The sequence below is a fragment of the Furipterus horrens genome, unplaced genomic scaffold (genome assembly GCF_987537825.1).
Source record: "Furipterus horrens unplaced genomic scaffold, mFurHor1.1.pri manual_scaffold_5, whole genome shotgun sequence".
Classification (NCBI taxonomy): domain Eukaryota; kingdom Metazoa; phylum Chordata; class Mammalia; order Chiroptera; family Furipteridae; genus Furipterus; species Furipterus horrens.
Genome location: NW_028327175.1, coordinates 119203069 through 119225310, shown reverse-complemented (window position 1 = coordinate 119225310; position 22242 = coordinate 119203069). Strand labels below are relative to the sequence as shown.

Here is a 22242-nt window from a genome sequence, read left to right as displayed (position 1 = left end):
GGGACTGGAGGGAAGGGCAAGAGGAGGGCAAGAGAGGGAGGGAGGCGAGGGGAGGGCAGGACGCGCGGCGGGAGAGCAGGCCTGGAGATAGCCCTGCCTGAGCGGAGCGATGGAGACCCCTAATCCTGAGGTGCATAGAAGACTCGAGCCCTTCGGCACTGGCGGTTGGCTCAGGGATGCGCGGTCGGTCCTGTGGTGCTCAGGGCCGGCCCGTGCGTCCTAACCCTTGGCTGCCATCCGCGGGAACAGGGTGGCCTGACCCTTACCCTTCCTGCGCCTCCTGCGGAGTGGGTGGCCAGTCCCCTTTCAAGGCCCTCACATCTGCGCACCTGCCAGGGCATCAGGCCCCGGAACACCTCTCAGTGGGAGACACACACCCGCAGAGCTGAGAAACAAGTGACCAGCAGATCATTTCAGAGTGACATCTTGAGTGCAACGAAAGTTGAAGAGGGCCACGTGATGGTAGGGCTCCTGAGGTCATGATGCTTGGGCTGAAACCCCAAGGGTGAGATAGTAAAGTGGTCCAGGAATGGATGCGCAAAGGTCCCGAGGCCTTAAGGAGCCTGGCAAGCTCCCTCTGTAGCAGACTGGAGGCTGAGATGGCAGCTGCTTTGTAAGGACCAGGCTGGGAGAGAAGGCAGAGGAGGTGGGATGTGGCAGGCAGTGGAGGACCGCCGTCTGGGTCAACTTGCCAGACCTCCCAGCAGATTCAGGGAGGAGGATGAAAGCTAATAGTACAGATCCTGAGGTCTCTTGGGAGCGGAGACAGAGAAGGGACCAGATGTGGGGAGAGCAAAGTAGGGTCTTCGCATCAGGGAAAGAGCCTCAGGCCTGGGAAAGAGGCTCCCTGAGAAAGTTTCTTCACAGAAATGAAGCCACCTGGTGTTTGGTGTTTGCAGCATTATAACCGGAAACAGGGCCCAGTGAAGATGGTGGTGGCAGGAGAGGGAGCCAGGCTGGCAGGACCTTGGCTGGTTTAGGGGCTGCTTCTGTCCTTGCTGTGTGTGAAACACTGGCTTTAGTGAAGGCAACTCTCTGGTGTAGCAGGGACTGAGAATCAGCCTTGTCCCTGTGCTGACACAAAGCAAAGGAGAAAGCCTGGCATGGGCAAGCGGGACATGTTGCGTGAAGACATTTGGGGTGACAAGGAAAGTGTGTTGTCGGGTCACCTCCAAAGTGCAAATCTGGCAGCTGGCCTTCCAGCTCAGCCTTCCAGGCGGAGGCTGACATGGACCCCAGTGTGGATATTGTCCTGACTGGCAGGCAGGGTCTCATCTAATGCTTGGGGAAGTGTGGCTCTTGCCCTTCAGCAGGTGTCAGGGCCTCAGGCAGAGAGCTGGGCCCTCAAAGGATCTGGATCTGAGAAGTCGTCCTGTCTTGGAAGAATCTGAGCCAAGAGCAGTTACTCAGAGGGATATGAAATACTGCTGTGGGAGGCCTGCTTCCTGAACACCTGTGGATGGCTTGCCTCTCTACCTCTGTCACCCCTCCCTATGCCAAGTGTCCCTCTTCCCCATGGCTGATGGCAGCTACCTCCTCACTGGTCTAACCCTGCTGCCCCCAACTTGATTTCCCCATGGTGCGGAGGGATCACTTTATAGTGCAGATACGGTCTTCTTCCTCCCAGGGCTCTGCCCTGCAGCCTACCAAGTCCTGAGTCTCCAGAAATGCCAGCCCACAGCCTTGCCCCTTATTCTTGGAGCTTCTGCCACAATGGCCTTCCTCTAGGGCCAGGAGGGTACTAAGTTCCTCACCTACAGCATCAACTCACCTGGAGCACCTCTCACAGGGAGCATCTCTCTCCTGGAGCACCGTTCCCTTGTCTGGAGGCCTGGGCATGAAGGAGTCTCTGCAGCCCAGGCTACTGGGGGACTCCAGCTCTGGAGTCATGGGAAGTGAGGACCAAAAGGCTCTTGGCCCATCCTGCCCTTAGACTTTGGGACTAAGAGAAAGGGAGCCACTGTCACATCAGGGAATGGGGATGCCTGTGATGGGGGGTTGCCCCTCATGGCTCTCGATGCCTGGGGCAGTGGCTCTGAAACACCCTAAACCTCCTCACAGGAGGTTATCAGGCCTTTCCTTGGGGGGCGCTGAGGTGGTATGTGTGCCGTAGAGCCACCTGCCTAGGCCCAATATTCCCTTTCTGAATACTCGCCTGGGGCCCCAGGCAAGTATTTCCCCTGCTGGGAAATGGGTCTGGGGTCTCAGGGGTGCCCTGAAGTTCCCAGCACAGCACAGATGGTGAGAACCTCATGTCCGATAGTAATTAGGATAGCTCTGATGTCTCCTGCTTTGGAGCCACTCGATAGACACTGTGTCCCGCACTGCCGCAGGCCCCACCCAGAGATAGGGGCCCTTAGAGTGCCTTGGGAGGGGCCCCTGTGGGGTGGGCAGGCCTCAGATGTGTTTGGCTGTCCTCCACACTCCACAGCCAGAATGGACACCCACAAGAATGAGAACCTCTCAGCCTGGGGTGGCCGTGGTGGCCCTGGGTGCACAACCACAGGTGGTGGGTCTCCCTGCTGCTTTCTAGCTTCTGTCCCCTGCCTTCCTTCCCCTTCCTCTTGGGACCCAGGCCCCACCTACCAGGGAAAGGAGGCGGAGTAGCCAGGGCTGAGGATGACTCAGGGTCTAGCTGTCACCAAGGCAACCCTGTCGCCTAGCAATGGCAGTCTCCTGGTAACAGATGTCTCCTAGCAATGGGATATTTTCCCAGTCCTGGCTGGAGTCTGGCATTTATTTTTAGCTCAGCTGCAAATCAGTCCCAACTGCATTTTTGGGGAAGATGCAAGGTGTGTGTGTATGTGTGTGTAATTCTCATCAAAGGGATGAAAATATCCTGGCTATAGGAAACTTGCCCCATGTCCCAAGGTGCAGCAGGCTCATAGGTTGCAAGGCCAGATTCTGCCTGGAGTGGATGTGGGGGAGTGGGATACAGGTGAAGGGGAGACAGCCAAAGGTTGCACAGGCTGCCCAGAAGAGTTGGCAGATATAACCATCTCCCTGATGGGGTCTGTGGGATGGCTGGTCACTTTAGCACCCTGGGGCTCCCTAGGTCAGGCTGAGCAGAGATGATCCAGGCCTGTGATCATGGCATCATCAGAGCACAGCACTGGGTGGCCCAGGTTCTAGCAGGCTCCTGGCATTCCCTGGACCTCAGCTGTGGAAACTGTACCTGCTGTCTCTAGTCCCCATCCCCACCCAGGGGTGCAGGTGGTCCTGGTTGCATGGTGCTGGGTGGGGCTAGCTTCTGCTCTGCCCACATCTCTCCCTCTGCCCTGCTTTTGCTGAAGTGGGAGCCCAGGATAGAGGTCTGGAGCAAGTGGGAGGCTTGACCCCGCTGGACCTTCTCACCATTTCCTCAGGGGCTCTGTTTGCTGTTCTCTTGAGGCCACTCTCCCCTGGGTGATGGGCTTAGGGCTGGCCCAGCCTATCTCCCACTGGCCACCTTTCTGGTTCCTGGTTTGCCCTGAGTTCCGTCCTGGCCTTGGGGCCCTTGCCCTCTCTTCTGTGGACTTGAGACACTCTTCTCTGGCTTTTGTGTTGCTCCCCCAGGCCCCTGAGCATACCAGATCCTGCCTTGCTCCTTGCCTGTGCCCCTAGTACTTTAGATTTCCTGGCAGGTGCCCTTCACCTTGTGGGGTTGCCTCCTCTGCCGGAGGTCACTGCCATCTGTCCCAGGCACTGCTCAGGGCAGGGCTCACCTCAACCTGTGCTCCTTGTCCCAGCATCAGCTCCAGTCCCTTGCCAGAACCTAGGTTTTGCTTGGAAATGGAGAGAGGCTTGTTTTGGAGGATCAGAGCACTGAGAATCTGGAGCTGAGAGATGCGAAGGAGCCCCCAATCTGAGCATAGACATTGGGGGATTTGCCTGCTGTTTGGAATATCATTCATAAATGTACTCATTCATTCATTGGCATATACACTCATTCTCCAAGTATTTACTGGGTACCTGCACTGTGTCTGGTCCTGCACCCACAGCAGTCGAGGCCAGACATGGCCTTCTGGTCTCCCAGTCCTGTAGGCAGCAGGCTTCCGATGGCTAACAACACCCAAGTGTTTTCCTGGGTGGGGCCAGGAGCTGTGAGGACAGGCGGCCCCCATTTGGGTCTTCTGTAGGTTACAGCATCATTGCTGGGTCCCTCAAAGAAGAGTCTGGGGCAAGGGAAGGGGAAGCCTAGTGAAGAGACAGCTCAGGGCCAGGTGCGTGCCCCTTCTGAACCAGGTCACCTGTCATGAACCCCTCCCTTGCACCCACAGAAACTGACCCATTATCTGGTTGTAGGTTTGGAGTGGGGAGCCAGGGGTCCTAGGCTGGCTGGGGGTGGGTCTGAGATTGTTTCTTTACACTGCCACTAGAGGGAGCACGGGGCCCACTCTTTGCCTCAGAGGTAGGGCAGGGGCTGCCAAGGCCTTAGTGACCATCAGAAGTGGACCCACTTGTGGAAACTGGTCAGCCATAGCAGCTGACCTGTTGCCCTTTTCCTTCCTTCTACATCGCCTCTTTTGCTTTATAGTGCCCAGCCCCAGGTCCTGACTACCCCTTTTTATTTTTAATTGGGCAAAATACACATAATGTACAACCATCCTAACCACTTTTAGGTGTACAGTTCAGTAGTGTTTAAATACATTTACATTGTAATGCAGCCTTCACCACCATCCATCTCAGAATGTTTCATCTTTTCAAATTAAAACTCTGCCCTGTTAAGCACTAACTCCTCATGCCCCTTTCTTCCAGCCCTAGCACCCACAGTTCTGGCTGGCTCTATGAATTAGGATTCACGGAAGTGGACTCATATAGTATTTGTCCTTTTGTGACAGGCTTGTTTCATGAGTGTAATGTCCTCAAGGTTCATCCATGCTGTAGCATGTGTCAAACTTGCCTTCCTTTTTCAGGCTAAATTATATATATTCTACTGTATTAATAGACCACATTTTGCTTATCTGTTCACCTGTGGACGGATACTTGGGCTGCACCCCCCTTTTGGCTGTTGTGATGGTGACAGCTGGTGGTCCTCACCCCACCAACTGAGCCTTATACATGCCTTGCCCTTCTCGGGCCTGGGAGGGCCCTGGGACCAGGCAAGAGGGCAATGGCAGGTTCAGTCTGACAGCTGCTGCAACCTCTCCCTTCCCTTTGGGCCATTTGCCCTCATCTGTCAGTCATGCACTCAGGCCCAGGGGTAGCAGGATGGCTGAGATCTGGGGACAGTGGGGTGGATGGCTCACACACCCCCAATGGCAGAGAATCTATGCTGGCTGTCAGTGACCCCAAGTGACTGGGCGTGAGGTTGGACTGCTGGGTTTGCGGCTAACGCCTCTGTGAGCTGACCCTGGGAGTTTCCCTGGTTGTTGATGGCCCTATCCACTTGGCCCCCACCTGAGGCCTTTTGCATAGGCCTGGAATTTCTCCAGTCCTCACTGGCCAGCAACTACGCCATCCCTCCCCTCAGGGGAAATCCTGGCTGTAGGAAATCTCTGTGTCCCTCCCCACCACCACCACACCTTTCCATTCATTTTGAGAGTTGGCACCATTTCAGGGTCCCATGTCAGGACCTCCTGGGGCCTGATTCTGTGACTCAGGATTGCCCCTCAGCTCCTGCAACATGTGCTGGTAGTCCCAGCACCTGGCTGCTTCTCCCTAGGGTATCTGTAGCCTCCTGGGGTTGGTTGAGCCCAGGTTGGGACGAGATGGGGGCTGAGAGCCCAGGTCTCAACCTTGGAAACGGCCACCCGTGAGGAGCCCTCTCCCCCACGGCCCCATGTTCCCGTGGGCACCAAAGCCATTCCCACCCTAGTCAAGGGTTCAGAGAACAGCAGGCCAACCGGGTTGGCGTGCACAAAGCCAAGGCGGGGGTACCTCGAGGGGGCGACTCAGAGCACGCAGTGCTAGGGGCTCCCTCCCCGGCGCCTCCTGGGTCGCTGGATTGTCTTCTCGCCCCAGCGAGCGCCACTTCGATTGGTGGAAAGTTCCGTGGCCGCGCCGCGATTGGTCGGTCCGCCTCAGGCTGCTCCTGCGTCTGGCAGGGCTGCAAGCGGCTCTGGCCGCTGACCCCAGCTGCTCCCGGTGCCCTGTCCCCGCGTAATGCCGCCCCCTGCGGTGCTCTGCGCGTTCTGCTGCTGCCTGTTGGTCGCGGCCGCCCGCGCAGGCTTCTCGGAGGATCGCTGCCGCTGGGGGGGCAGGGACGACCCCCGCGGTCAGTCACTGGAGCTGCGCTGCGCTCTCCTCTAGGAGAAGCCTGCGGGATGGTATAGCCCACTACTGGGTGGGGGTGCGCTCCGCCCTGGCAGTGAATTCCTGCCCTCCCTCCGGAGTACAGAGGACAGTAGGCCTGAGTTTCCATTTTCACAGAGTGGACGCGGGAAGCGGCAGCATGGAAGGGGCTGCTCCGGGCGGGGACGCGGGACGCCCGCCTCTGTCCGCGCGTTTGTCCCCAGAGGCCTGACCCAGGAGCCCCGCAGCGTGAGGCAGCTGGCCCTGGCTTGTGCAGAGGGCGGCTCTACCCAGCCGGTGCGCTGCGCTTGACCCTGGGCAGCTTTGACTCCGGCGCGCGGCTTCGAATCGCCTGCTTGAGGCCGGCGCGGCCCTTTGCTGATGTCCAGATCTTAGCTAAGAGGGCGGGCGGCATCCTGGATCTGCTGCTGGCTGAGGGCCCGGGCCCAGCCGGGGGTCCGTGCGTGCGCTGGGGTCCCCGCGATGCGCCGGGCCCTCCTCCTGCAGGTCACCCCGCACCGCGACATCAGCCGCCGCGTGGCCTTCCGCTTCGAGCTGAGCGAGCACTGACGTCCAGAGCAGCCTCCGCGGTCTGGGCGCTGAAGGTGAGTGGTGGTCTGGGTGGTGAGGTGTGGGAGTCATTGGACTCGAACTCTACCCGGGCGGGGTGGGAAATGCCTGTTGTCCCCACCCCACAGGGAGAAACAGGCGCTTTACAGAGCCAGACGCCTAGTGAGTAGCAGCAGCGCCAGGACAGGTTAGAGGGCGCGCGGGCAATTCCCGGTGATCCATCTTAGGGAAAAAGCCGGCAGGGGGCAGAAGCCGGGGCGGGGAATGGGGTGGTGGTGGGCAGAAGCTGGGGCGGGCGGATGGGGGGAGACAACCCCAAGCCCTGGTCCTTAAGGGGCTGGGGATGAGGGGATCAAAACCTCCGGCCAATGCTGTCCAAGACTCCCCGGCTCAGCCCCTGCGGGGACCTCCCTCCCCTCCCCCAGCCCAGGACAACTAAAGTCTAGCGTAAGCATGTTACCCTAGAGACGCCCTCTCCTCCCTGCAGGGCAACAGGCCCAGCTCTTTTGCTCTCTTAGAGCTTAGAGCCTGATTCCACAGGGAATGAGGGGTCTCTCTGTTCTGCCTCTTGCTCCAGGCCAGAGACTCCAGAGCCCACGATACTCTCTTGCTGCTCCCCACCCTTAGGCTCGTGTCTCTGGGTCCTGGAGGCAGCTCTGGGAGGACACAGGGGTTACCTCATCAGTGTGCTAGAGCATACACAAGGACACTGAGCTTCAGGTAGGTGAGTCCTCTTGTGCTGGGCACAACTCTGAGGCCCATGTCTGTTGCAAATGTATGGGGTGCACACCTGAGCCTACATGCATCACCCTGAATGCAGGAGTTCTTCAGGGTTTGTGCATATGTGCTCCCTGATTTCCAACTGCCTAATGGCCCTGAGGGGGTGTCTAGTCACTTGCCCTCTCCCGCCTGCCTCTGGCTTTTGGAGCAGGGCCCTTGAGTGGTCCAGGAGAGGGCAGGGCTTACACTCACCATTTTCCCCTGCATGCCAGGTGCCTGCAGGCCCTGTAGTGATGCTGAGTTCCTCTTGGCCTTGTGCACTAGTGATTTTGGTGAGAGTTCCTGCCACACCAAGTTGGGAGAGAGGGGGTAGCCTAGGGCTACTGGCCAATGTGTCTCCCTGCAGTGATCCATGGGACCATCCATGGGGTTGCCCACGACACAGAGCTACAGGAGTCCGTTATCACCGTGGCAGCTGCCTGTGTCCTCCACCAGACACTGCCGCTATTACAGATGGAGGGCTCTGGGGGCCAGGGACAGGCCTCCATTTGCACCCCGCTGCACTGCGGTGTCCGCCCTGGTCCTGGCACTTTCCTCTTCACGAATTGGAGCCATTTTGGTGAGGCCTGGCTTGGCTGTGCAACCTGCATCCAGGAATTCAGTCGTGCCTATGCAACTTCTCATACCAACCACCTCTACCCCTGCAAGGTGGCACTGGACTGAAGGGTCTGGGAGCAGGGCTCTAGGGAGGGGCTAGGAGGAGGGTGGGTGAGGAGGGTGTGGCCTCCAAAGAGCATCCCAGTACCACCTGCTTCTGAGGGAATAGCAATGACCAATAAGAACATTGATATCACTGGTCAGCGTAGGCTGAGTGTCCCATACCCGAGCCCAGACTGAGGCTTGAGGGCAGTGGTGTCTTGGGACAGCAGCCCATGCCTACACCCTGAAATGGGGCTGCTGCTGGGTGGTGGTGTGTGCGGGAACTCCCCACCCACGTGAGCCTCAGTTCTGTTGCTCCTGCCCCCAACATCAGGTGCTTCTATGTGGTAGTGGAAAGGGGGCTGTAACTCCCAAGGTCTGAGGCAGGTTGTGTCTCTTATGGGGACAGGAAAGCCAATATCACTCGCAGTCTGGGAGGAAAGGGGTTGCAATCTGGCTGGCTGGCGACTTCCCTCTATGGTTCACTGGGAGCCCAGCAGAGCCATCCTGGCACCATCTCACCCTCAGGGAAGAAAGGGTCCCTCTGTCCCTAGGCCCCTGCAATGGGCTGAGCATCCTGAGCCCATAGGGTGTGGGGTCTTCCTTGTGGGGTCCTGCTTGTTGCTGTTTCTGACAGGCGATACACACCATGAGACCTCTAAGGAGCATTTTCCACTACCATTGTTGCTGCCCACATCCTGCTCCAGCTTTAGTCACATAAAGTTGGTGGTTCTGGACAAAGCTGGCAGCCCTGAGGCTGAAAGACCCCAAGGTTCAGGGCTTCTGAACACTGAATGAGCTCATTCTGCTCACCCCAGCCACACAGTTTCTGAGAAAGAAAAGCTCAAGTCTGGGGAGATGCCTGGGCTGAACCCTAGAAAGTGTCCCATCCTCACCTGCCTTCCTTGCTGGGGAAGGGCCACGGGTACAGGTGGAAGCCAGGGGTCCTGCCATCTTTTGGGCAGGAATTGAGGCTGGGAGAGGAACAGGGCTGTTCAGGGCACATGTACAGGACCCCTTCCTCCAAATTTGGAGGCACACTGGACTTGTCATGGAGTGACTGCCTGGAAGCTGCATGTGCATGGGGGGTCGGTCCTTTTGCTCACGGGGGCTGGTGAGAATTACGGGGTGGGGGGAGCACTTCCACCCTGGAAGGCAAGCCTCACTGGGTTTCCTCCCACCTCTGTCTCCTCTGCTGCTGAGGCTTCCTACCACTCCTCATCTCTCCAAGCTCATGGCCTTAAACACTGTCAGTGTGCTGATGACCTCTACATTCTGGTTTCCAGCCTGGACCTCTCCCCTGGACTGCAGACTAGCATCCTGTCAGCCCCCTCCCCCAACCAGGGAGTATCCCAGCAAATATCAGAGGAGGAGGAAGTGAGGGTGCCCACAGGTCTTTTCCTCTCTTGTCTTGGGCAGGCTCCAAGGAGGGCTCCCCCCCTTGGCTGAGAAGCACCCTTACCCTTGGCCCTTCCCTGATTCTCCCCACAGTCTCTTGTTTGGAAGGAGACCCTGGCCACATGCAGTGGTGACTGGACTGCCTCGGACCACCTGTCCACAAAAATGGGCAGCTGCTCTGGAGTGGGTCCTAGGCTGACAATGGCATCTACTCACCTGCTTCACAACATGCCTGAGCCTCCCATGCAAACACTACCTGTAACTGGTGCCCTCCTCAGGCTCACAAAGGGCTGGAATGGGTGTGGCTAACATGGCCATTGGAGCGCTGGAAGTCTTGGGCTAGTGGCTTCACCTGCCGTGGGGGAAGTGGCCAATGGGAACCAGCATGCATGAGCCTGTGGGCTGGAGCTATGGAAGCTGGCCTTCCGGGCACCTGCAGAACACTTCAGGGTGTGTGCTTGAACATTGACACAGGCCCTATTGCCCAGTGCCCAAAGGCTGAGGAGCAGAGTGCCAGGTGTGAACCGTAGAGAGTTATGGGTGTGTGTATGCTGTGGAGGCTAATTAGATGCATGCATTTAGTCAAGTATTTACGGAGCGCCTTCTAGGTGCTGGTGCTGCTCTGTGCTTTGGGAATAATGTAAAGAAAGAGACAACTGCTGTGTAAGACTTCCCCAGCCTAGAGCTTAGGGCACACCTTTTCTGGGGAGGGCACAATGACAGCCCCAAGGAGACAGGATTCTCTAAGCCAGGTGGAGCTGGCTCTCCTCCCCAAGGATCATGTCTTGGGAGCAGAGCACCTCAGTTTCCTGCCACTCGGGGACACCTGTCTTTCAGGACTAGTGGCAGCTGGGGCACAATACTGGCAGGCACGTGAGGCACTCTGCCCTTGGGAGGTAGGGGCAAGGGTCTTGGGTGTGGCCAGGGTCTGGAGCAGCCTGTGTCCCTGCTGGGGTTCCTGATCAGGACTGTGGGTGGTTGGGGAGCCAGGTAAGGCCCTGTGTGCAGACAGGCCCCTGACATTCATGGCCATTTGGCCTCAGAGATCCTGGCTCTGCCACTTAATGTAGGGCTCTATCCTCCCACTTGTCTCTTCCACCCCCAGGCTTTGTCAGGTCACCTCTAGGAACTCATTTTTTTGTTGTTGTTGATGTTTTCTGAGAAGTAACATGATTTCCCCAACTCTTGGGGCTCTTTCTCCAACCACCATGGCTGGGCCAGCTGCCAAAAGCCCTGGCCCCTCACACTTGGCTCCCCTCCCACCACACTCACAGACAGCCAATATCTGTGGTGGATCTGCTCAATCTTCACATCAGCCCCCTCCTCCCTGCCCCCTCAGCTGATCTCCAACTTCCACTGTTCCCTCTCCCTCATGCAACAGCACATCCTCTGTTTCCTGCCTACTTGGGTTAAGGGCCTTCAGCCATGGGAGGGAGCCCAAAGGGTGTCCTCCGTGCAACTGCTCCTAGGCTTGCTTGGGTTTTGGGGAGCCCTGATTGGCAGAGCCCCCACTAGTCTCCCAGAGATAGCTGTATAGGGCCTGGCTGTGACCCAGGGTCGACAGGCCTAAATGTCACTCATCCCCAGTGAGCCCATTTCCCACTGTCAACCTTAAAAATAAAATAGCTATTTTACCAGCAAAAATGAGTTTATCTGGGAAGGGCAGCGGAATTTCAGTTTTGGGCTTGCACGCAGGCAAGTCTGAGAACAAAGGGGAATGTTATTTTATAGAGAAAAAGAAGGAAGATGGGAGGTGATTATAAGCAATAGTTCAATGGAGAAGAGCAAGGGTTCAGGATGGTGGTGGATTTTCATTGGCTGAGTTGTTGCTGTGTTAGGATAAAAATCTTCCTCCTACTGGAGTAGTTAAAGTAAGCTTCTTGTTGCTGTCTGCAGGGTGCAGTAAGTGCGGGACAGCTTCCCATTCAAAGTTTTCTGACTCGAAGTTTCCTTTACTCATTTTCACATTTCCCACTTTGATCAAGATCTTTCTCTGAAAGCATCACTGACCAATCAGTTTTTCCCCATTTAGTAATTTAGTCCCTCTGTGTCAGGAAGGACCTTTCCTGGTTGTCATGTTCCATGTAGGAGGAAAAGTGTACAGAGATTGAAAATGTTTGAGGTTTCATTTGAGTAACAAGGACGGTTAGAAGGAAGGATGCTCAGGCATTCCCATTCAAAGTCTGTCTTTCCAGGGTTATAAGTGTTGCAGGTCATATCAAAACATTGAGCCCACATCATTTCGTGCATTTCTGCAGACACTTGACAGGCAACAGATACCAAAATTGAAAATTATACAAAACAAAATGAAGAGCAGAATAAAATCCAGTTTGTATAATGGTCCTAAATCGGGAGCTCAAGCCTGAGGTAACCAGCTGTATAGGCCAAAGGCCCATGGAGAGTCAGGTGAAATTTGCTGTAACCAATGGGCTTGTTACCTAAATTTTGTGTACTTGGGTTTCTACTTCTCCAGAAGAATTTACCCATGTGCAACAAATGGTGTTTGCTATTGCAAACTAAAACATGGTTATTTTCCTTAAAAAAAATATTTTATTTACTTTTAGAGAAAGGGGAAGGGAGGGAGAAAGAGAGAGAGAAACATCAATGTGCGAGATACATCAATTGGTTGCCTCTCACATGCCCCCAACCGGGGACCTGGCCCACAACCCAGGCATGTGCCCTGACTGGGAATCGAACCGGTAACCTTCTGGTTCACAGGTTGGCACTCAATCCACTGAGCCACACCAGCCAGGGCAAAAACATGGTTATTTTCAATGGATGTGATTAGACTTTTGCAATATTGCAGTATATCTCCTCTTATCAGCTATGGATCAAAAGAGGCAGGGGCTAGATGGATCAGGCACCCTGTGACTATCTCAAAGGGCGAGAGTTTATGAGTTTCAAAGAGGGTGGATCTGAGATTTAGAAGGACCAATGGCAATGCTTTTGGCCCAGGTTTTGGAGGGTTTCCATAAGTTTTGCCAGTTGAGTTTTGATGATGCCATCGGTTCAGTTAGTCCAGATGACTGAGGCTGATAAGCAAAAATGCTATAGAACTGGCCAAATAGCACAGTCTTGCCATAATATTTGACCAATAAAACTGATTCCCTGGTTTCCATGAAGCTCAAGAGTAGTTCCCCAGGTAGGAATGATTTTTCCCCCCAATAGGATTAGGCACTGAAGAGGCATGCAGCTTGTCAGCATGGAAAGGGTTTGACCCAATGCAAAAACACAAATCATTACCAAGACATACTTGTATCCATGAGATGGGGGTAGATGAATAAAGTCCATTTGCCAAACCTTGAATGATCCATTGGGCAATTTAAAATATCCAGGTATGGCCCTGGCCTGTGTGGCTCAGCTGGAGCATTGTCTCATAGACCAAAAGGTGGTGGGTTTGATTCCCAGTCAGGGTACATACCCAGGTTGTGGGTTTGATCCCTGCTGGGGTATGTATGAGAAGGCAACCAATTGATGTTTCTCTCTCTCCCTTTTACTCCCTTCCTCTCTTTTTAAAAACAATGAAAAAATATCCTTAGGTGAGGATAAATAAATAAAATGTCTAGGGGTGGTGTGGACAGTTTTCCCTGGATTATTTTTAGGGCAGGTAGGGCAAGTAAAGTAGGTGCATTTTGCAACCTTCTTAACATTTTTGCACCAGCATTGGTTTATAAAGGTTAAAATAAACCATATTATCAGTAGATCAATGATTTAATGCATGTACAGTAGTCAATAATGGGAATTTGGAATTTCTTTTCTTTTAAAGATTTTATTTATTTTCAGAGAGAGGGGAAGGAAGGGAGAAAGTAAGGGAGAGAAACATCAGTTGGTTGCCTCTTGCATGCCTCCAACCAGGGACCCAACCTGCAACCCAGACATGTGCCCTGACTGGGAATCAAACCAGCAACCTTTAGGTTCACAGGCCAGCGCTTAATCCACTGAGCCACACCAGCAAGGGCGGAATTTAGAATTTCTAGCAGGAGTGGATAAAAAGCCAGAGTTATTTTTATCAAACCAACAGTTCATTAGAGTTCCAATACTGTTTTTCCTTTTCTGGGGCTGATTTTAGAGCATTGCTAGTCAATTTTTCTTTTCTTTTTTAAATTAAAAAAATTTCTTTTAGAGAAAGGGAGAGAGAAGCATCATTTTGTTGTGCCACTTACTTATGCATTCATTGGTTGATTCTTGTATATGCCCTGACTGGGAATTGAACTTGCAACCTTGGTGTATTGGGATGACACTCTAACTACCCGAGCTACCTGGCCAGGGCATTACTCCATTTTTTCTAAATTATCATTTGGAGAACATCCCTTTGGACCATGACAGGGGTTTGGTGATCAGTTCCTTTCAGAACAGTGTACTTGGAGGAAATATATCAGCAAAGTGGTTTCCTTTAGTCTTCAGGGAATTAAGTTTGGAATGGTCAAGTATCTTAATAGCAAGGCAGCTGTTAGGAGTATGGCATCTAATAGATTTTGGACTTAAGAGCTATTTTTGCAAGTAAAAATTCAGTTTATTCATCTGTTTATGACACAGTATGTAAGACGCATAGTGTTTCACATCATAGATTTCACTTCCAATTTCTGGGAATGTTCATTTCTTTAGCTAAAAGAAGAGACTAGATGGGAAAGCCAGGCAACGCTTGGGCAACCGAAATAAGGTCAGGGCAAGAGCAATGTTGACATTATCCTCACAGGGAAGGACACAAGGGGCTATTAGTCGCAAGTTGATTTTCTAGAATCACTAGCTGGAAGCACAGGAGCACCATTCCTGGGTGCTGGAGCCACCGTGGGCCTAGTTATCCCCACCACACAGGTATAGCAGCACTTTCTGGTAGTCACCCTTCATGTCTTGCTGGATGTAATAGTACAGGGACTTGCCATACTTCTTGAATTCAGATCTAATTTTCAACATGTCCATTTCACTGTGGGAGATTGTGATTCTGATCAAGACCTTGTTGCATGTCCCCTTGCCCTTCATGGAGTCATATAGTCGGTCAGCAAAATCCAGGGGCTTGTTCCGGATACACGGGACCAAGTCCAGAAAAGCATTTTCCAGGTCTCCCTTGACTTCCTTCTTGATGCTCTCCTACATGTCATAAGGGCTGTAGCTCTTGTACCTTTCAAATACTTCCTGGAAGTGACACATGCTCCACTAGGTCATGATGCTGATCCACTTGGGAACATCAGTTCCTTTCCTCTTCACTCTAGCATCATAGAGATCCCAAGCACCTTGATCAATCAATTCATGATCAATGACAAAACCATTTTCTGCTCTTTTACCCTTTGTGAGGGGAACCATCAGCTTTCGGAAGTCAACAAATGTGTTGGAAATAATGTCCTTCTCCAGGTCAGTCTTGTACATTTCCTTGTAGACTCTGTTAATTTCCTGCAGCTCCTGGTTGGTCCTTGAGCAGATGATCTCACTGACAGAGTCCTCATCAGACCTCAGTCCCTTCATGGAGGCCTTCAGCTCAGAAACATCATATGAGCAGGTGTTTTCAGTAGGCCCAAAATTACCATCTCCAGGTGGCCGAACAAGGCTGACTTTAGTGCTAATGCAAGTTCCTTTTTGGTCCTTCTCTGGTAGGCGAAGGTAATATACTGTCTCTGTTCATTGCTGTGGCAAAATGTTGATGATGGTGACCTCATCCATACCTTTGGTTTTGATGGCTGTTTCAATGTTCAAAGCATCCTGGCTGGCATCAAAGTTGGTGTAGGCTTTGACTGACCCGTACACATTTGGGGGTGTAAAGTGATTACCTTCCAAGCTGAGCTTGTACAGAATTTCACGAACAGTAGACATTTTGAAAGAAGCTGGGCTGGGCGCTAGGAGCTGTGAGTGTCCCCAGATGCAGAGCTTAAGAGCTATTTTTAATCATATTCCCATCAGAGGTAAGGAAACCTCAAGGTTTCCATAGCATTCCAAGGTCATGAGTTACCCCAAAGGCATAGCAACTATTAGTGTAACTTTTGTGGTTTTGTTCTTGGATAGAACACAAACCGGAGTAGGTGTATAATTCATCCTGTTGGGCAGAGATAGCCAGAGGCCAAGGTGCTGCCTTGATAACGTCAGAAGTAGTTAGAGTAGCATATCCAGCCCAATATATATCACTTAAATAAGAACCAACATTAAACCATGAAAAATTTGCATCGGTCAGAGGAACTTCCTGTAAGTTATCATGGGGCGTCAAAAGGTGATCTGTCAGCATCAAGCAGTCCTAAGGGATTTTGTCAGTGAAGGAAGGGATGATAGCCAGGTCAAGATTAAGACAGGGAGAAAGTTATGAGAACGTTACAAGAGGATTGGTCAGCAAGAGGATTTCATAGGAGAGAAAATTGGCAGGAAAGTACTGAGAATGATGAGAATGACAGAGAGTCTCTAGTACCTGGGTACAAGATGATGGGGAGGGGGTCCCATGATTATTTCTTCTAGTGGACTGAACTAAAAGGACAACAGCAGGGCCCTAACCAGTGTGGCTCAGTTGGTTGGGCGACGTTCCCCAAAGTGAGAAAGGTCACCAGTTTGATTCCGACCTGGGCACATGCCTGGGTTGTGGATTCAGTCCATGGTAGAGGATTCAGCATGTGTGAGAAGAGGCCAATTGATGACTCTCACATCAGTGCTTTCTTTTTTCCTCCCTTCTCCCTTCTCTAAAAAATAAATAAATAAAAGGACACTGGCAGGAATGGCTCTCAGGCAAGGGGATTATACTTTTGCCCACCAGGTCTAGCTGCTGGCTGAAGAACCCTAGTGGAGTGATGGTGATGTTCATGCTTTAGGGCAGCGATTTTAAATCTTTTTTCATCTCATGGCACACATAAGCTACTTGCTAAAATTTTGTGGCACACCAAAAAATATATTTTTTGCTTATCTGACAAGAATAGGTATACAATAGTTTTGATTAATTCACACCAGACAGCTATTGGGTTGGCTGTTCTTTTTTTTTTTTTTTCCTGACAATCTAAGGGAAAAGAGGTCAGTGCTCCGGACTAAATAGTCAGGTACTGCATCTTTTAAACATTCCTGTGGCACACCGGTTGAAAATCGCTGCTTTAGGTTGAGTGCCACAGAAATATCCTGGGCCCAGGCAGGGCAGAATGCGCAGTCGCCACCGCCTCCGCCTCCGCCTCCGCCCCGCCCCGGCCTCCGGCCCGCCGCTTCCGGCGTCGTTGCCGTCGGGTGTGGGGGGTCTCGGGTCTCGGGAATGACAACTCTGAGCAGCGTGTTCCACAGCCATGGAGCAGGACGACCCGGCCGAGGCGCTGACCGAGCTGCGTGAGCGGCGACTGGGGCCGTTTGAACTGCTGCAGGTGGCGGCGGGCTCGGGCCTGGCCGCCTATGCCGTGTGGGCCCTGCTACTGCAGCCGGGCTTCCGCCGGGTGCCGCTGCGGCTGCAGGTGAGAGGCGGGACCTATGGCTCCGGGCCTACGGAGGGAGGAAGTTCCGGGCAGATGGACGGGAGCAGCTCCTTGCTGTCTGGAGGGCCCGGGCTCTGGCTGGTAGGCGGGACCAAGTCTGGGGGCGGGGCCTGAATTGAGGCGCCGAGCCCGGCTGGGGTGGAGCCGAGACGGTGCTGAACTTAAGGGCCAGCCTGGCTGTGGGTTGGGACCTGTTTCAGGTGGGGCAGAACAACCCGTGCAGGCTTTGCCCCGCCACCTGTTAGATTCAGGTTTGGGACCAGAGGTGTGAAGGTCCTGAGTGTCTAATGGACTAAAGCCCTCCCAGCCACATGTCTCCGTGCCCAGGTACCCTATGTTGGGGCAAGTGTGAGGCAGGTGGAACATGTGTTATCGCTGCTGCGAGGCCGTTCTGGAAAGCTGGTGGACCTGGGCTCTGGAGATGGCAGGATTGTAAGTAGTTTTGGGGTGAGGGTGGCTCCTCACTGCCCTCTCCCATCAGCACACCTCTCCACCTTTGGTTCTGACGCTGTTGGTGCCCACAGGTGCTGGCTGCCCACAGATGCGGTCTCCATCCAGCTGTGGGCTATGAGCTAAACCCTTGGCTGGTGGGGCTGGCAAGGCTGTATGCCTGGAGGGCAGGCTGTGCTAGCAGTGTCTGCTACCACCGTGAGGACCTCTGGAAGGTAACCTGAGGAGTCCTGTACTCCTTCAGACCCCACACCTGATCTCCATGCTTCTGTTTCTGACTTGGCTATCCTGCTAACAGCCCCAGATGCCCCTGCCTACTGGGTGGGCTAGGGGCTGACACTCAGAAATTGAGGTAGTCCCGTGCCCGCCAGAACTCTCAGGGCTGCGGTCCTGTCCTCTACTGGGGTGACTTTTTCTTTCCACAGGTGAACCTGGGGGACTGCTACAATGTGTCTGTGTTCCTGGCCCCCAGCGTGGTAGGTCTGGGGTTTGCTAGCCCCAGGGGAGGCCCAGGCCATCCCAGTGTATGTGCTGGGCCTGGAGGAGCTGGGAGGGAGTAGGTGTGTTCTGCCCTGCCTACCCTATTCTCCTGCTCTCTCCTACAGCTCCGACTGCTGGAGAAAAAGCTTCAGGCAGAACTGCCTGAGGGGGCCCGTGTGGTGTCCGGACGCTTCCCCCTCCCCACCTGGCAGCCTGTGGCTGTGGTGGGTGAGGGCCTGGACCGTGTCTGGGCCTATGACATCCATAGTGGTGGGCCAGTAGGGCAGGCTGCTCCTGCACCCAGTTCTGCCTTGGTCCCTAGGGCCCATGATCCTGAGGCTGGCTAACCATGTGGACACAATAAAGACAGAGAGCTCTATCCTGACTCGTATTGTGTGGAGGGTTGGGTGGAATGACTCTCCAAGGTGGGGCTGTGGGGAGGGTTCCATGCTGGCTGGAAATAGTTGTGCTCCAAATTTACCTGATTGGCTAGCGGCTGCAGTCCTTGGGCGCTGAGGCTTGGCTGAAGGCGTGGTCCCCACTTTCTGGGTGTCTCCTGAACCCACCAGCTTCCTTAGCCTCAGGATCTCCTTCTTGTACCTGCTTGGAGGGACTAGGTTTAGTCACCGGCCTGGCTGGGGACAAACCCTGCATCTAGCGTTTGGGACCCATACCCATCCTACATTTCCAAGAGCTCACCTGCCTAAGTGCTGGTTCACATACTCCTGAAGCTCTGAAAGTTGCTCCTCAGCCATTGTGGCTCGGACTAGCAGTTGTGCCCGCTCCCATTCCAGCTCGGCCTGGCATGGAGGGGTATAAGCCATGAGCCAGGACAGAGTATGAAGAAGGATCCCTGGCTAGGTCTTGCTCACACACTACCTGGGTGCCACGATAGAAGTTCTGGAGCTTTTGGTAGATCTGGGCCCAGGATGCAGCTTCCAGGCTCCTGTGAGCCAAGAAGGGGGTGGACGTGAGGCCTGATGTTCCAGGGGCTGGCCAGTGACCCTGCTCAAGTAGTGGCACCTAGATCCTTGAGGTGCCTGCTGGGGCAAGTTTAGGACAGCATGGGCCCAAACCATCTATGCATGGGGGGCAGGGCAGCCCAGGCCAAAAGGGCCCACTGACCATGTTCAGGGACAGTTAAGCCACAGCCCCGCTTGGAAAGTGACCCCAGTGTCTGTAAGGATGCTGTGCTGGGGGTTGATTTCCCAAACCCTGGGAGATGGGCCTGCATAAGCCCCTGTACCTTCCACAGTAAGAAGCATGGAGGCCCAGAGGCAAGGGCTATGAAGGGCATCAGATAGCCTGCTCCTGCCCTGTCCTGTGGGATCAACTAAAACATATTTTCCTGGGCTTTTCCTAACCCATTCGAGGACAGTCCCCCTCCCCTCAGGGACCCTCTTCACCCCACACACTTGGTTTTTCTGTAATTATTAGTGCCTCCCATACAGACCAAGACCTGACAGCACAGACCCACCACCTGTTCACTGCTGCAACCTGAGCCCCACCCAGCAGTTAAGAGTTGGTAGAATAAATGATTGACCCCCTTCCAGGTCTCCCCTAACACCCATGTCAAGGCACTCACTGTGGCTCTGCTGTGCTCCCCTGGGAGACTTTGTCAGGTCCTTTCTGTGGGAACAAGAGCAGCAGACTGAGCCCTTTGTAATACGGCTGCATGATTGGGATTCTCCGTTAGCTGAGCAGGGCCTGCTCAGAGGCCCTGTAGTGGGGGCTTTGCTTAGCCTTGGATGGGCCCCAGTATGAGTTCTGGGCTCTGCACCCCAGGACAGTGTGGGGCAGCAGGGAGGGGTAATCTGGACTTGGAGCTTCTGGAGCTGTGTCTCCAGCCTTGCCTGATCCTTCCGAAGGTGGACAAGCTCGGTGACCAGCTTCAGGGGCTGTGGCTTCAGGTCCGATGTGACTGCATCAGAGGTAGCCTTGGGGATCCCAGGTGCCCCATTGGGGTCTGCTAGCACCTGCTGCACACTAAGCCACAAGTGAGGTTGTACAGTGCCACCCCACCCCAAATTCACATCTGAGGGGAGGGGCCTACCTGTGGGCACCTAGCACCTCCTCATGCCTTCGGCTCAGATCTGCCAGGCGCTTGCGGTAGATGCGAGCAGCCCGGGCCAGCTGTTGCTCACGGCTGTGGTATGCTGCTCGGATGTCCTCCAGGGTGGTCTCCAGGAATGTCCGAAGGACTGCAGCTGTAGGTGCCTGGCTTGCACCATCTGCATACTCCTGGAGGAGGTGGGGCGGGGCCTGGGCTTGGTAGGGCCCACACCCCTCCCCCTACCTCTGTGGAGCAGGCCCTGCAGTTCAGCAGTGAAGGCCCAGAGGGTCTCTGAAGCAGTCCAGCAAACCGAGGCCAGGCTTGGGCTCCCCAGGACCCAGGGGCCTCCTGCCCACAATAGGGCCACCCTGACCAGCACTTACCACCAGGGCACGGGCACAGTGCTGCAGTCGGACAGTGTACTCCTCATTCAGCTTCTTGAGTTTCAACTGCAGCCGGGCATTCTCGGCCTCGGCCTGGCAGAGCTGGCCCTGGCAGGTGGACAACACCTAGGGAATGGAGGCAGCCCTGAACCTATACTCCCTGAGGTGAGCCTCTGCTGAGCTTGTAGGACCCATACCCCCCAGATCTCAAACTGGGTACGGCTGGACCTCACTCACCACGGCTTGTGCAGCCAGTTGCTGCCCAGCTGTCCTGGCCTCCTCTTGGGCTCCCTGCAGCTGCTGGCCCAGGGCCGACCTGCTGACATGGGTGTGAGGCTTATTCAGGCTCAGGGTAGGGGACTCCTTTTGCCCCTTGGAAACAACTGCTCCATGCACATTGACAGGTAAGGCAGCCACTCACACGCGCAACTCTAGTGCTTGCTGCCTGACCCTGTGCTGCTCCAGCGCCCACTTCACTTCTTGCTGCTGTAGAGTACACAGGATTGGCTGGATGAGACCCCAAGCTCTGGGTCCCCTGCGCTGCCCCACCCAACCCTGGGCTGCGAGAAACCTGGACAGACCCCCGGGCTAGGTGGCTGCATACTCACACCATGTCCCAGCTTCTGCAGCTCATTCTCAGGGGTCTGGAAGTCATCAGGCTGTGCCTGTAAGGGAGAGTGGGTCCTAGCCTCACTGCACCCGTGCTGCATCCCTATTTGGCTCCCACCCAGCCAGGTCCTCCAGGAGCTCATGGTGACCTGGAGGATGAGATGGTTGGCAAGTACCTGACCCTTGGCCTTTTGTGCTAGCTTCCGTGCAAATGCCTGGTGGTGTCCCAGACCAGTCTCTTCTGGGACTGCATGGTCTCTATGCAGCTCCAGCTCCAGCACCCGGCTCTCCAGCCTCAGGACCTGTAGGTGACCAGGGTGAGCAGGTACACCAGCCTGCTGGGCCAAATCAACATCCATCTGGGCACACATGGACATACAGCGCATGTGGGACATTCAGGAATTAATACTGTGTGAATGCCCTGTCACATGGGCATATCCCCCCCCCCCCCAGCACTGGTCCTATGTATGCACTGCTCAAAGCTCTCAGGCTGGCACATGTGGGCACACATCAGCACCCACCTCACGCTTCAGCCCAAAGATTTCAGCCTCGTGCTGCTCCTGCAGACGATGGGTTGTGATCTGCAGATCGACCAGCTCCTTGGAGATCTGTGGGTAGCCAGGGTAAGAAGTGGTACCTGTGGGATCCTGTGGGCACCCTACCTGCTAGCTCCTCAGGGCTCTCACACTTACCTGCAGCCGCTGTTCCTCACTCAGCTCTAGATCTGAGAGAAGCTCTGTCTTAAGACTGATGGCCCAGGGTGGGACATCTCCAGGGACACCTGGCAGCCAGTCCTCAGCCAGTGGTAGAACCTGGGGAGGAACCACCACCCATCCCCAGGTGGGTCTCAGGCCTGGGTTGTGGCCTCCACTCCCATAGAACTACAAGCCATCCACTCCCACACACCCAGCCTAGCTAAGGTGGTGAAACCAGGCATATAGCCAAGATCAGGCCCAGGACATGGGTACCTGCACCCCTCCTGATCCCTGAGGGGTCAGGGAGGAACCCCAACCCCATGGCAGAAGCAGCAGCATCCTGGGAGGACTCACATTCTCAATGGCCTGAGATGGGACCCCTTGCTTGGGGCCTAGGGCTGCTGCATGCTCCATAGGCAAAAGGAACTGTGGCTGCCGCCTAGTGCAGTCTTGTTTACTGGCCTGTTGTTGGGACATGGTGTCTTGTGTTGCCAAGGCCTCTGTTGGTCCCCAGAGTCTCCTGCCTACCAACCCTCCTCCTGACACACACA

The 22242-nt window shown here is 54.6% G+C and overlaps 3 protein-coding genes and 1 pseudogene across 3 annotated transcripts; 2 read left to right on the top strand and 2 right to left on the bottom strand.

The window, feature by feature from the left end:
- The first annotated feature begins 5996 nt into the window (after positions 1-5996).
- Positions 5997-8239, top strand: METRN (meteorin, glial cell differentiation regulator). The gene is given in 7 exon segments (XM_090279187.1): positions 5997-6200; positions 6438-6496; positions 6499-6701; positions 6703-6800; positions 6802-6818; positions 7776-7835; positions 7910-8239. Coding segments are annotated over 7 exon segments (870 nt in total). The 5' UTR covers positions 5997-6084; the 3' UTR covers positions 8227-8239.
- Positions 8240-14106: 5867 nt separating this feature from the next.
- On the bottom strand, positions 14107-16725 carry LOC150009529 (annexin A2 pseudogene; annotated as a pseudogene).
- CCDC78 (coiled-coil domain containing 78) lies at positions 16722-22229 on the bottom strand. Its single transcript, XM_090277349.1, has 15 exons — positions 22046-22229; positions 21689-21808; positions 21518-21604; positions 21173-21298; positions 20996-21052; positions 20809-20873; positions 20625-20703; positions 20388-20513; positions 20005-20192; positions 19772-19937; positions 19537-19580; positions 18831-18897; positions 18651-18751; positions 18433-18551; positions 16722-17028 (listed from the first exon to the last, which is right to left on the bottom strand). Exons 1-15 carry the CDS (start codon positions 22166-22168, stop codon positions 17015-17017), a joined length of 1482 nt encoding a protein of 493 aa, XP_090133475.1. The 5' UTR covers positions 22169-22229; the 3' UTR covers positions 16722-17014.
- Positions 16727-18330, top strand: ANTKMT (adenine nucleotide translocase lysine methyltransferase). The gene is made up of 5 exons (XM_090277347.1): positions 16727-17000; positions 17349-17453; positions 17546-17686; positions 17897-17947; positions 18077-18330. Exons 1-5 carry the CDS (start codon positions 16839-16841, stop codon positions 18296-18298), a joined length of 681 nt encoding a protein of 226 aa, XP_090133473.1. The 5' UTR covers positions 16727-16838; the 3' UTR covers positions 18299-18330.
- Positions 22230-22242: the final 13 nt, after the last annotated feature.